The sequence below is a fragment of the Clavelina lepadiformis genome, chromosome 4, assembly GCF_947623445.1.
Source record: "Clavelina lepadiformis chromosome 4, kaClaLepa1.1, whole genome shotgun sequence".
Classification (NCBI taxonomy): Eukaryota; Metazoa; Chordata; class Ascidiacea; order Aplousobranchia; family Clavelinidae; genus Clavelina; species Clavelina lepadiformis.
The window spans coordinates 19,669,608-19,683,820 of record NC_135243.1 but is presented as its reverse complement, the minus strand read 5'-3'; the positions used below and the strand labels follow the sequence as shown (position 1 = coordinate 19,683,820).

The 14,213-nt window shown below is 35.1% G+C and overlaps 3 protein-coding genes and 1 long non-coding RNA gene across 4 annotated transcripts; 2 read left to right on the top strand and 2 right to left on the bottom strand.

Annotated features, from left to right (window-relative positions):
• Nucleotides 1-2,777: 2,777 nt before the first annotated feature.
• On the bottom strand, nucleotides 2,778-5,040 carry LOC143451882 (proteasome subunit alpha type-7-like). The gene is made up of 6 exons (XM_076952646.1): nucleotides 4,895-5,040; nucleotides 4,465-4,591; nucleotides 4,236-4,360; nucleotides 4,026-4,148; nucleotides 3,411-3,593; nucleotides 2,778-3,102 (listed from the first exon to the last, which is right to left on the bottom strand). Exons 1-6 carry the CDS (start codon nucleotides 4,991-4,993, stop codon nucleotides 3,001-3,003), a joined length of 759 nt encoding a protein of 252 aa, XP_076808761.1. The 5' UTR covers nucleotides 4,994-5,040; the 3' UTR covers nucleotides 2,778-3,000.
• On the top strand, nucleotides 3,079-3,646 carry LOC143451883 (uncharacterized). The gene is made up of 2 exons (XR_013114917.1): nucleotides 3,079-3,207; nucleotides 3,311-3,646. It is a non-coding gene; the product is annotated as an uncharacterized LOC143451883 (long non-coding RNA).
• A 156-nt stretch (nucleotides 5,041-5,196) lies between the features above and the next one.
• LOC143451881 (cytochrome c oxidase assembly protein COX18, mitochondrial-like) lies at nucleotides 5,197-8,540 on the bottom strand. Its single transcript, XM_076952645.1, has 2 exons — nucleotides 6,568-8,540; nucleotides 5,197-6,151 (listed from the first exon to the last, which is right to left on the bottom strand). Exon 2 carries the CDS (start codon nucleotides 6,045-6,047, stop codon nucleotides 5,235-5,237), a length of 813 nt encoding a protein of 270 aa, XP_076808760.1. The 5' UTR covers nucleotides 6,048-6,151; nucleotides 6,568-8,540; the 3' UTR covers nucleotides 5,197-5,234.
• A 960-nt stretch (nucleotides 8,541-9,500) lies between these two features.
• Nucleotides 9,501-12,875, top strand: LOC143452812 (3-oxo-5-alpha-steroid 4-dehydrogenase 1-like). The gene is made up of 3 exons (XM_076953927.1): nucleotides 9,501-10,591; nucleotides 10,774-10,986; nucleotides 11,209-12,875. Exons 1-3 carry the CDS (start codon nucleotides 10,385-10,387, stop codon nucleotides 11,593-11,595), a joined length of 807 nt encoding a protein of 268 aa, XP_076810042.1. The 5' UTR covers nucleotides 9,501-10,384; the 3' UTR covers nucleotides 11,596-12,875.
• Nucleotides 12,876-14,213: the final 1,338 nt, after the last annotated feature.

Here is a 14,213-nt window from a genome sequence, read left to right as displayed (position 1 = left end):
GCGTGCATGTTACACATGAAGTTTCCCTATCGTCAGAACATTTTTGAAGCACGTTAATTTTATTTACAAATTTTATTGCCAGCCCTAAATTTGCTGAACACTTCAAGTTCATAAAATGCATAGCTCTAGTGCAGCGCCATAGTTAAATCGACAAACATAGTCTGTCTAAGATTATACCAGCTGTAAAAATATTTTTTGTCAACTACTTCAGTGTTATATCAAAGTAGTGGAGGCCTATTTAAAAAATTTGCTGACTTAAAACAAAAGTATATTTATATACAGTATGTCAAAAATTTATAAACACTAGAATCCACCGGCTTAAAAGATGCGTTTGGTTTAACTCAGCAAATAAAATAAATTAGCTCGTAACCAGAAAACGTTTGTGAATATGGGGCAGTTGTTAAATGCCAAGTTACGTAAATACTAACACAAGTAATTCAAATGTTTTTTTGACGAAAACTGGTATTAGTTATTGTTATTTTGAAAGGATTTTATGTGTTTGGTTTATTAGAAAAACGATAGATTGTGGATACATCCACATGATTTCATATTGGCCTATGCAGTGCATTACAAACAAGGTTGAGGAACAACAGACATTGGCAAAGAAAGGCTGACATAATTTAACCCAGCTTCATCAAAACAAAGATATTATTATTTTAACAGATGCCATTATTCTTTGATCACCAAAAGTTGCCAGGCAACAACTCGATTTTATTCTGCAAAAATTCATTTTGTTTACCTTATTTCTATTTGTAAATTTTCAAAGTTTTGCTTATTTTCCAGGTGTCTAAACTAGCTGCATGATGCTTTCATAAACAAAAATATTGATTTTTGCTTGAATGTTTTCGTCCTCCTTTACTGGATCCACCCCACATCACAATTTGCATAACTTTCAGCCGGAATCTATCTGTCAAAGTTTTAATTTTTTGATTGGTAGATGTTTTTGTCCATGAATTGCGATCTGTGGATCAGGGGAACATGTTTGCCAAATCTGGATATGACATATACTGGGAAAATATAGTATATATATATAACATTCTCTTATTATTATGACATATTGTTATATTATATATGTAATATAACAATAATCAAACAATCTACATCAATGCTCTTGCTAACACAGCAACTTGTGATAAAGAATCCATTTTTAGTCAACCAAGAAAAAACTTGAGCTCATGCTCTGGTGAGTCGGAAATGTTGCTACCCTGGCTACTAACGATGGTTTGGAATATTGCTAAGTAAAAAAATTTGAAATTTCATGAAAACATACCTTTTATTTTACTGCAAAGTTCTACCAATTGTTTATTTTTAAATTACATAAAGATTTTCAATTTTGAAAAACACTGTATAAACAATGTTAAAATTTGTTTTGCAGGTTGTTATCGTATAGCTATTTAAAGTCCTAAATATTTTGTAAATTTATGTAAAACGGTTTAACAGATTAGTTTGAAAACTTTCATTGTCGTTTAATACCACCTGGATATATCATGGTAAGGATTACCTGCAACGTTCCCTCTAATTTTTCACGAGTCTGAGCAAACACACTAACTTCCTGAGCGGTCCCTTGGACCACTGTGAGCAACATCAAACGTGCCACGTGCGCATTGTGGCCATTATTATGCGTTTGTTTTATTTTTAATTTAGGTTGGATTGTTTTCTTGTGCGCAGCACAGATTTTCTGTGCGCGGAGACCATGTCAGCAGTGCGCATTTGCGCACGCGCGCAGCTTAGAGGGAACATTGATTACCTGTATTTGTTTGATTATCTGAAATTTCAAATTGACATTTTCTTTTACGATTTATATGCGAGTCAGACACAATTTTTTAGTTAACTTCAGTTGGCCACAACATGTTTCACATTATAATTTGTAATTGGCAGGCTGCAATCTTCAACTTTCAAAGTATGCTTGCGGTTCTATTATTGATGATTTGTACATGCGCTTATGTGAGAGCACTGGCACCAAGTTTGCTTGACAAAAACAAGACTGGTTTTTTGGGAATCTTTTGGAAATTTGCTCGGATAGGTTAGTAAATAAATTTTTGCACAATACTTACAGTTAAAGTATACATATTTGTTGGCCTACTTGCAAAAGTATTGCTGTGTGATATATGTATTTGTAAAATGATCGGTTTGGAATTTCTTTCGTTTAATATGAGGTTTTGGTTTTTATTTCAGGTGAAAGACTTAGCCCGTATGTAGCAGTTTGCTGTATTGCAATGGGAATTAGTGTTTTATTCTTTTGAGAGAAGCATTGTATCTTTTACCTACACTTACTATGACTGCTTTTTAGTGGTCAAGCCTATAGGTACTGGGCTTACAGCACTGTAGATATATTGCTAAGTTACAACAGAACAATTTTTCGGTGCTGTATATTTTATGATTGTTTTTGGTTTTGTGCATTTAATTTGTGTCAGTGCAATGTGTTATTAAATTACAAAAGTTATGGCCAAAAGAATTGGGTGAAGTTTTGTTCTTAATGTTCTTACTGAACGTTATGAAGCCTAGGAATTGTACTCAAATTTTGGTTATTTTTGTTCAGTAAACTGATGATAGACTATTCCTTCGAATTATTACCACTTGGTTTTACCAAAGACTAATCTGGGCATCACTTCAATAAATCGTACAAAGGACTAGTTGAATTGCAAACATGACTCTTTGCCTTTTCTCTACCCACTCAGAAAGTGAATTGAGGGATAAGAATAGCCTTAGCCATTACTGCACCACATTCCATAAAATGGGTACTATTCATTTGAAACTCCTGACCTGGTCAGGCCATGTGACCAGCACATAATGCAATGTTTTATTGGTGCTAAGTGTGAGAATAACAGCTTGTACAACAATAAATTGCAAATAGTTTGAAATGGTTGAAGTCTGTTTAACGAAATTCTTGTGCAGACATTCACACACCGCTGCGGCAGAACAAATCAAAGAACCTCAAAAGCAGCATTTCAGAAAGAAAACTGAACTCATTAATACAATTTATGGTTGCAAATGTACATTTTAAGTAGATTTTCCTTTCTTCTGTTGTTTCTTTTCTGCTTCAGCCGCCTTTTGTTTTTCTATCTCAGTTACATATGCATCAATTTTGTCACTATCAAGCATCTGCAAACAGAATAACATGCAAAAGGCAATTGTGGATTATGCAGAAACTGAGACCAGGTTATAACAGGGAAGTGCATAGCACTGGAAATGTTGCAAACAGTACAGGTAAGATAGTCATTATCCAAATTAGATTGTATATTTTAACAGTGTATAAGAGAAATTACATGCAACTAAACACCTATAGTAACAAAATGTGTTTGCATTTCAGGTAATCAGCGAAGTAACTGTCTGGGAGATGGTACTAGAAATAATATCACAAAGATCATACAAGTGGCAAACATTGTAAATACTATATAAAAAATTCATACCTCCAGAGGTTGATTGCGTCGCATTACTGCAATTTCCATGCTCTTGCTACCAGACTGCACAACTTCCAGAAGAGCTTTTATTGTTAATTTAATTGTTTCTTCGTCGCTACCTGCTACTTCACTGTTATATTTTTCTTCAAGAAATTCTCGGACTGTTTTGGCACTTCGTCCAATTGCATTAGCCTGGTTGGTAAAATATAAATTATAGAATCCAAAAACAATTATATGTAGATTATAGTGAGGTTGATACCCATCAAAATTGTAATATGATAGAAAATTGGTCCTTCGTGAAAACATTTTCTGTCATAACGACACCAAAAATTTTAGGTAGATACAGTACAGAGAAATCTCTTCAGCTTGCTAGCCTATTGAAGTCCCTAAAGTATGCTGTTCTTTCGAAATGAATTAGTTCAGTTATGATACTTATATAACGTAGCCTATATTTAAAAGGCCAAGTTAGTCATACCACATTGATATATCAGCCTCGTCCTGATATACATATAAGACAATATTAAATTTCATGAAACCAATATTCTTTTAAAAATAAATTTTTAATACATAGTGAAAACTTTGCTGAGGCAAAGCTCGTGTTGCTAAATGTTGACTTAAATATACCTTCCATGCATGGTAAGTTCCAGATGGATCGGTTTGATAGAGGTGGGGCGTTCCATCATAATCAAATCCAACAATTAATGCTGATAAACCAAATGGCCTCTTTCCATTACTTTGAGTGTATCTCTGCAAAGTAGTACAATTATGAGCAAGAAGTTGTCAGATATTAAGATTTTTGGGAAAGCAGTAAGCCAGCGATGATGTAGTTCACACCTGTTTCACAGTGGCAATATATCTGGTAATATACTCTACTGTAACTGGATCTTCCACCGTAAGTCTATGACTTTGACATTCCATTCGGGCTCGGTTTATTAGGACACGGGCATCAGCTGTTAACCCTATAAGACCAAGTTCAAGAGGTTTTTTACTTCAAAACTGTTTCACAAACTATTCATTATTTGTTTTATAAATAACTGTAGTAATGATTATTCCTTCTGCATACCTGCAAAAGCCATGCAAACATGGTCATCGAAAGAGCATATTTTTCGTACTGTACGTTCTTCTTGAAGCTTAGCAACAGATTTCTTTTCGACCCCAAGTACAACGATGTCTTTGCCCCTGACACCAACCTGATAAAACAACATTTATTAATTATATATCGATATGTGTGTATAGTATGTCACGTAAACTTACTAAGAAGGCTTAACTATATGTTGTGAATAAAATAAAAAAAAATTCACTTGCTCTGGTTAAAGCAATATCCCAGAAGTGTTTTACAAATCTTACACTCAGTAATAGGTACACATAAACTTTGTGACATTAAAAGGGTCACAGACAGTTTTTTATGTTAACTTGTCACACTTTGCTAGCTATGGCCAACGTGGATATTTTAAAATTTTTCTATTTATGTAAGATGAACCGAAATAACTTACAGCCGTAGATCCTTTCTTTACTGCTTCTTGTGCATATTCAACTTGAAATAAATGACCATCAGGGGAAAAGACGGTTATCGCACGATCATAACGAGACATTTTTTATGTAACACAAATATTTTGTCTACAAAGTAATAAAACATAATTTTATATTGAAACGCATAATATCGATATTGATAACTGCTATGAAAAGTTAAAGTTCAACTTACAGCAATTAAAAACAAAGATTTCATTTAAAAGAAGTCAATACCATAAAATTTTTAGTAGTGTGAAAGTTTATGTTGAAAAGGTATCATAGTTTTATATCTAGGGCAGATACTCTGATTCTCCACATTATATGTCATAATTTCCTTTTCCCCATGAAGGGAAGTCTTATAAATAAATCACGATATGGAGTTTTTGATTCCATATTAGAAACAGGAATTCTAAAAAACGTTCTTATATTCGGGGAACGAAAAGCCAGTGCTTGAAAAGCACCATAAGTACTAGAGCATAACCAATACAGAACAACACCACTTGGCATGTAGCAGGCAATTGGGATCATTAAAACTGACAGTGTTCTAGCTGTGTTAATAAGAACTTTTCCAAAACCAACAGTCTTTGTTTTACCATCACCTCGGTGTATTTCTATAATGCTTAGATTAATGATGCCAAGTAACGGTGGCATGACATAAAATGGATCTGGCAAACATAAGTTTGAAAACCAAAGACAACCTTCGTGTGACATCTGGCTTGCAACTGAGAGCAGTTCTGGGCTCAGAGAATTGGTTAAAGGCAGGCTTAATGTTAAGTGTCTCAAAGAAATGGACATTGATATCCACACTGGTATCTGGATCCAAGGCAGGAGGTACCGCTTGAATACACCTGGTACTTTATATTTAGTCATAAGTTTGGTCCTGTGTCGCTGAAGGTTTAACTGATACTGTAGAAGCTTTGTGGAATCATCCCAATGTTGCTCATTTGCAACTTTGTTAATTTCTGTTGTTAAGCGTTGCTGGAGAGCACGAAAGATGTGCAAGTATTGCTGGTATTTTATGTTGCTGCGCATCTGCACCACCATCATTGGAGTCATAATTAGCACCCTCAGAAATACTGTACAAATTCCAATTGATGCCCACCATGGCAACCCAGTTAGGTCATGGGTAGAAATCATATATGATTCTATGGAATGAATCCATGAAGTGTCAGCAAACCAGTCATAAAAACTTTCCAATCTGCTGGGTTCTGCATATTTTCCATAGTCAGGTGCATCTTTCCCTGAAAAATACTGCCGATTTGGTGAAACTCTGACATTTCTTAGTTGGGCATGTGTATTACCCAGTGATAATGAAAGCATAGAATAACACGTGGAACTTCTAATGAATCCTGTTGATGCATTATTACAGTTGCAACGTAAAAACAGGCAACAGCGAATGGCCTGCATGTCTATCAGAAGTTAAATATTTTGTAAAACATGAAAGCTACAAACCATTGTAAAAATTATAGCAGTATATAACAACATATGTCATATATACACAGAATACATACAGGTCAGCCTGGAGAGTATGATCGACTTTGAAAAAGGGTTTTACGCAATGTTACCTTAAATCTTTGTATAGTATAAGGCCTTTGTAAATATATTCCAAAAAAAACCAACATTGTTCTCTTTTTCTTTGAGGAAGGGAAAAACGAACCTTTTAAAATTGGGAATTTTAGCTATCCTGCATGCCCATAATCTCGTTGAAGTGCCATGCCAGTCTGGTGTATCGTGATGTCCCATCTTAGCGGAAAGTGTGGCACATGCGCACATGAGGTTCATCAACGTGCACGCCAAACCTTTTTCTGTACTGTACATAACTTCATATTTTACTCACCTGAGTGAAATGTCTTCAATCTGGTGCCTAGAATTCTTACAATTTAAACAAAGAATCAATATGGCCGACAATTTCTATTGTCCCGACTATGTGACTGGGAAGTACGGCTGTTTTCGATGAGAAATTTTAAATGCAAAGACGCAAATTTTGGCTTGATGGTACTTAAGCCTCAGTTCTTTTTATTATTATTTATTATAAATCGGCATCAAAAAACCAGCTTTTCTTTGTTTATTACAAATCAATGTGAAAGTTAAAAAATTTAGCGTACACGTTGATGAATCTCCTGGGTGCAGCTGCCACACTTTCCACCACCTGACTATGGTTCATTGTCGAGTACACTATTTTATAGGTGACCAAAAAAATCTTGCCACTCAAATAGTAACTCGGAAAGGGCCTACAAACGTCTGATTTTGGTCTGTACAGTATGCAATATTTGATTGGTAAACTCACCACCACAACGACTTGGTCTAATTTGCTATATGTGATGTCTCATGTTTGAATGATGCTTTTACATTGTGCTTATTGCTCACACAGTGACATAAGTAGGCGGCCGGTCTGTATTTCGTGGCAGCTGCACAACCAAGACTAATTGCAAGCAAACTTTTTGCACACTTGACTTCGTACAAATAAATGGCCACCTAACAGTCTAAAATGTAAAATACCAATTTACGTTTGTGGTTGGCCCTACCTAGTAAAGCGACACGCCACAATGCCTTGCCTAATACATAACGTAAGGACATAATCATAGCAAGGAAAAATTTCGAGCAAAATTTGCAAAATGTTTAGAATCATGGAAGTGTGACGAATGAACATGGCCGGCTTTATACATTCAGCTATAATAATAGGCCAAATTTCCAATAGCAGTTTTAACTGAGCACATGCCAAAATTTTCTCGTGACGTTACCAATTGCATGCATATTTTTTTAGAGTAGCACACTGCATTTGGTGGCGTCATGTAGTTGCTGATTAGTATTTTGAAGAGCCAAAGGCGTCATCATAGGAACAGCTGGTATTATTGTACAGCAGCCTGCTGTTTTCAAATAACATCCTGCAATTGACTATTTAGTGCTCAGCAAATGACATGCTGCTGTTCATGACATAATTAACAGCTGAAAAGCTGCTCTGAAGAAATATTTAATAGACCAAAGTGCACACTTGGTTAGCCGTTGCAAACTTGCACACTTGAGTCACCGGGTCTGCACAATCGAGATCTCGGCGAACCCTGCCATGAAATACAGACAGGTCAGTCAATGTTATTCAGTAAAAGCAATTATTTCGCATGATCCTGCTTTTTGTGTGAAAATGGTTTTTACCGCTGTATTTTTCAGAGTGGTGAATGTACACGCCGTATCAGGCTGTCGTGCAAAACTTTACATAACCCTAGACCAAATAGGCGGTAGCCCTAGCTGCCTATAGGCTAACACAAACCTCTGCAAACCTGTCTATACAAATGGTTCTGAAGGAAATAAAGAAATAAAACAATTAAAATGGGATCTAACTAAGAGCCTGAAAGGCTAAAACAGCTGAAACAAAGAAAATATGCCTATAGTAGTATGGGAAGCACTGTTTTTAATTTCAGTCTTTTCAGCCCTTTCAGGCTTTTAGTGTGTCCTTTAAAATGCAAGTTGTATAAGTCAAATTGAAGCTCGCTCTGCTTGCTAGCGTAGCCCAAAAATACGTACGCCCAGCTGATGTTGGATGCCTATGCCTTACTGCTTAGTGCTTAGCCTTAGACCGCAGATTTCTTATTACTGTAACCTAACGTAGGCCTATGGCCCTATGCTATGTTAAAACGTTTTCCCTTTTTGAGTTTGAGTTGTTACTCAGCAAAATGCAAGGAATGAGTTTCATGAACATCTTATATTACCTATCATAAAGCAGAGTACAAGTCAAGGTTCGGTAAGATGAGCATTCCTTATAAATAAACAATGCAATACAAAAATCTAAGAAATTTTCTAAACGATTTTATGCTTTTAATTTAAATTTATTATATACTTTAGAAGCAAAATAACTTGTTTACCAGTTACGTCATGTTATAAGCAAATTCAACCAATTGTAGATAATAATTCGTATATATGCTATGGTTTAATACATAATTTGTATAATTTTATTGGCAAATAACGTACGTGTGCTGAAACATAGGCATAACCTGACGCGGAGAGACGTCTCAAATGAACGTCTGTATGCCTCCTTGTATAAAAAACGACTGACTCGAAATGCGAACAAGGAATATAAAGAGAAAACCACAATAATCCTTTGGGCAACTAATCGTGGTGTCCTGCCGCTATCCAGCGGATAGAATGGCGAACCCTACATTACACTTTCTATTCTTCGCAAAAATAAAACGAAATGTAGCGTTCACCATCCTGTTCGCTAGACAGCGGCATGAAACCTCGTTTATTTGTCCAAGGAGTTAATGTCTTTCTCCTCTTCAATCCTCGGCTTATCCAATTTCCATAAGGTGGAATAATTAAGATGTGCCAGTATGGCACAATTTGTAGTATTGCCACAAAGGGGGAATCTTTGCCTATATACATATTAGTTAATGATAATGTTTAACTTTCTTGAAATCTTCGTTCGACAATATTTTGAATTTCTATTGATTTCTGTGGTACTGTAACGAGGCAGCTGCACAAAAAACAACAACAAAATTTAAGGTCATCAGGTCAAATCAGGTGATGGCGGTCACGTGCTCAACCCTAAGTGATAGTATAAAAGTAAACCTTAGAACTCTAGCTCAGCCGCCTGACAAATGAGCCGAAAAGAACGTTGCATAATTCCATTAATAGATTATTATGTAATCTTAGAGCGTTATATAACGCTATAGTTATGCAAGGGACTTCCGCATTTAGCCTACAGTACCGTTTAGTATAGGCGTAGGCTAAGTGCCAATCTCATAGGTCTACCTAGGCCAATATCTAACTTGGAGATCTCGTTATACTGGTATAGCTATAGCCTAATGTAAAAAGACTTGAAATAGATTTGTTAGGTAAAAATTGCTAGCATAAATAAATCCACTAGTGCATTATAGTATAAATAAATCTACCAAAGTATATAGGCTACAAACTGAAGTTTGTTTAGTGCAAAATAGTTGAAAAATGACGTATTGTACAACCGGACTTGTAATGCTAATGCCCTTGCCCTTTGGCCTGTTGGGCCCCAACTGGAAAGTAGCCTACAGGCAGTTCTACACCCAAAAATGCCTTAAAATCTTTGTTTGTTTTATTACATAGTAAATTTACTAAAAGACTGATTACTCGAAAAATCCTCGATGGGGCTCTCTGAAATTTTGTATGTCAATTTGGTATGCTTTCGACTACCATTCCGAAGAATGACATCAAAAAACATGATTCAAACTTTTTTAACAAAGGCGCAAAATAATCGCTAGAATTTAATGTCCCGACCTGGGATATTAAAGCACGCCAACTGCTAGGGTAATTCCCAGGCTAGAAAACAACAGCAACCATTTTGCCTCTTGATTGTTGTAAATATGTTTTTAAAGCCCTACGTACGAGTACAACAAACTCAAAAAAATTGAATCAACATTTATAGTTATCATACTATGCATATCTATGTTTTCTTAGACCAAAGAAGTTTCCGAAAGTTTGATGAGAAAGTTATTATAAAGCAGTAAAAAATGTCTGCATATTTAGCTAGCTTTTATAATATTTTAATAAATGGAGAGGATGAATTAAGAAGAATAGATTTGCTGGCTGGGTTAGTGATCTTAATTTCTCCAATTGTCCATCTAATTGTTGTATCAGGAATTGATGTTCCATATGGTCGCTACACTTCGTCTAGTTGGGGTATGCCTGTAAATGGCAAACTTGCATGGTTTTTACAGGTAATTGCTTTTCTGATTCAGTACTTACATACTGATTCTTATTGATTTTTCTTTTTGCATTCTTGTACTATTGCACAAGATAGCATTTTAACAAATCATTTTATCAGTTTTTAATGGATAATTATAGCTTCTACGGTAAAATTTATGCGTATATTGAAATTCAACTTTTCTTTGAATTTCAGGAGCTGCCTGCATTTATGATTCCTGCCTTCATGTACATTAACACTGATACAACAGACTTGTCATTGCCTGCAACCATTCTTATTTTTGCCTTTCTAATACACTACTTTAATAGAGTGTTTATCTACTCCTTTTCAATTAAAGGTGGCAAACCAACACCGTGGTCAATACTATTAATGGCATTATGTTTCTGCATATGCAATGGATACATGCAGGTATGTTGACGTCCAATTTGCTGGTGGTAGTAGCCTTTTAGCTTAAGGTAGTATATATTCGTGCAATTGTAATATGTTATAGTATACACAGATTGTTATCATAACCTTAACTGTGTATTTTTAATGATCTCATTTCTTAAAGTGGTCATATGATATATGGTTTAGAATTAGATTAAATTTGTCTATAGGATTCTACAGATGAAAATATAGTTTTTTTAACAGGGAACCTTTCTAATTCGCTACTCACAATACAAGCCAGAATGGCTCTTGGAGTGGAATTTTGTGATTGGCATGCTTGTTTTTGCATTTGGCTTTTACACAAATATGCGTTGTGACTCAATTCTGAGGAACCTAAGGCCACCCGGTTTCAAAGGGTATAAAATCCCACATGGTTGGATGTTTGAATATGTTGCTGCGGCTAATTTATGGGGTGAAGCTGTGGAATGGACAGGCTGGGCATTGGCTTGCTGGTCTCTACAAGCCTTTGCATTTGCTACTTTTGCTGTTTTATATTTGTCCGCAAGAAGCTATTCTCACCATCTTTGGTATCTCAAAAAGTTTGAAGATTATCCCAAGGATCGCAAAATTTTTATTCCGTTTCTAATATGAACCCTTTCTAAGTTTGATTTTTGCATCGATTTTGCAAGGGTAATGTTTTTACATGCATAAGCAATACCTACATAAGTTGAAGTCAACCTAGTTTCTACACCTTAGTGTTGTGCTGCTATTGAATTTGGCATATGATTTTATCGGGATATTTTGACTGTCTGTTATGTGATTTGGGAAATCTTCTGCTTTGAGGTTATCTTTTTTTACCGTAACGCTTGAATAATCCAAATCACAAAATGAGAAAAAGAAAACACACACAATTTTGTCCAAAAATACCAAAACCATTGACAAATTTCAATTTTTAAGCTACTGCCTCTGTGGTGGAGTTATTCCTATGTTGGTACATTTATTCGTGCATTGTTGTGGTCACTTTTACATTGTGTTTAACATTTAAACTGCTGCCAAATTTTTCTATTTATAACTTATTTGGTGTTAAAATTTTGAAGCCTCCAATGTTGTCATGTCCACTATAAAACATCTGTAACTTTTGATATCGCACATGGTATATACATATTTGTATATATAATATATGTATGTTGCACATATTTCACTAGAATGTGCCGGTAGATTTTTCTGTGTATTTGAGCGTTCAAGAAAGCTGCGATATGGTTTAACTTCTCTTGTTGGTCGTTACAAAGAAATAAATTTGGCCACCATGACATGTTTATGATTTGAAAAACCTGACCATTTGTAATTATACGACTGGATAAAAAATTTTTTTTTCTTGGTAAACCGTTGTATTGTGTGCTTTGATTGTTGAAAATGCAGTGTGTGTTTTATGTGATGTGCTGTGACTATGAGGGTATTTACTGTTTGTGGTGCTATTTTTGTGAAATCAGCAAGTTACTTTGGACGTTGTTCTTGATGCCAGTAATGCCACAAAAGAGCAACAAAACTTCCATTTGTAGTTTTCTGGTGTTAAGTTGTTTGTGAACTACGTGGTAAGTCGTTTTATTTCTGTACTAAGTTTTTCATTAACTTTAGAAGAGATCATGGTCAAATTCTACAGTTACAAAACTGGAATGTATAATATCAGCCCAAACGTAATGATATTCGAATGTGTTAGTCCTTTGCTTCATGAACACTAGTATTATTTCTTCATTTTAACTTGATGTATTTCATAAAAATGCATGCACATATTTCTATAGAAAACAAAATTTGAAAAAGTGGTTGAAATTTCAAAATAATATTGTTGACTGTCACTGGTATTACTTTTGCTTTATTTATCTTTGCTTATTTAAATCTTCAAATATCACAATAAAGTGTAAGAATTATGTTCACTCTGCTGCCCAACGACGCCGTATTGTGATGCCGTAGTGTATATCGTGGTATTATTTTCCTAATTTGTAGCTTGAGAAATATTGTATACGTTTATATAACAATCACGGAGTCAAGTCAGTGAACTAGTGTCAATTAGGCCTACTCGGTGAAAAGTTCCGTGACAATGTTTGACGTCTATCCAGGGTTTCTTCAAATAACAAAGTGCGCTAGTTTAAAACATAACTCGAAACAAATGTTACGAACCTTTTTGATCATTTTTTCACGACAAATTACCTGATAACTAATTTACCGTTTGCCGCAGTTTGGAGGTCTCGGATTTTGGGCCAGTTACAAAATGCAAAGAATGTTGTACAAAATGCAGTTTTCGGCTTGTGATTTTCAAAATGCCTTTCCGGTATATTTGTGTAAATTGATTTATTTCTCTCATTTAAACAAATTTTTATGATTATTTAAGCTAAATGTCTTCGATCAATTTGAGGTGTGGCGGCTGTGGCCTACTCAACTGCCGCTTTATTATCAGCATTATACGCAAGTAAGGCGAAGGTCTAATGTTTTTGTTTGCACCTAAATTAAACTGCAAACATCTGAATTAGACTCCCTACACCTCTATTTTATAATGAAGGACAAGTTAAAAAAGAAGTTGAAGTTAAATCAAAAAATTTTTGTCAGTTAGTAGTTCATAAACTTACTGAAGAACGGATTTTTACTGATTTATAGTGGTGAAGCAGCAGTAGTGGCGTTAGGTTTGGGAGAGGAGCAGGCGAGTTACCGCGTGATTTAAATTTGAGGGGCCACGAAGCGGCGAGACGAGATACGCCATTTTCCAGAATTTTAAAACCATTTAATTTATGATTTATCATGGCTTTTATTTGTGCAAAACCGTCCCATCATGTAGTGAAGCTACGATGTAGCTCAGCAGTTTCTTACGCTAACTGTCACAATTTTATGTAATCTTAATTCAATTCGTACGTTACACACATAATAAGAAGAATGTGAAAGTTATGAATAGAATTCAAACGTTACCTATAAGTGTGAATATTCCTGTCGTTCAGTCGATCTCAGCCTGGAAGCTAGAGCAAATTTTAAGGGTTAAAAACTGAGAACAAAAACAAAACTCAAACGATCTGTTTTTTGAAAAAAAAGCAATGCTTAATACATTCTACGTCATTTTAGACCATTTAAACTCAAAACATTATTCTACGATAGATTGCTACAACTCCTGCACCTTCAATTGATTGCAATAACTTAGAAAGGTAATCACTGACGTTGACTCTCTTTCTGCAAAAAAAGTGTTAAACCTATTCTGAATATAGGGGAATGGTCACCGCGGAAGTCAA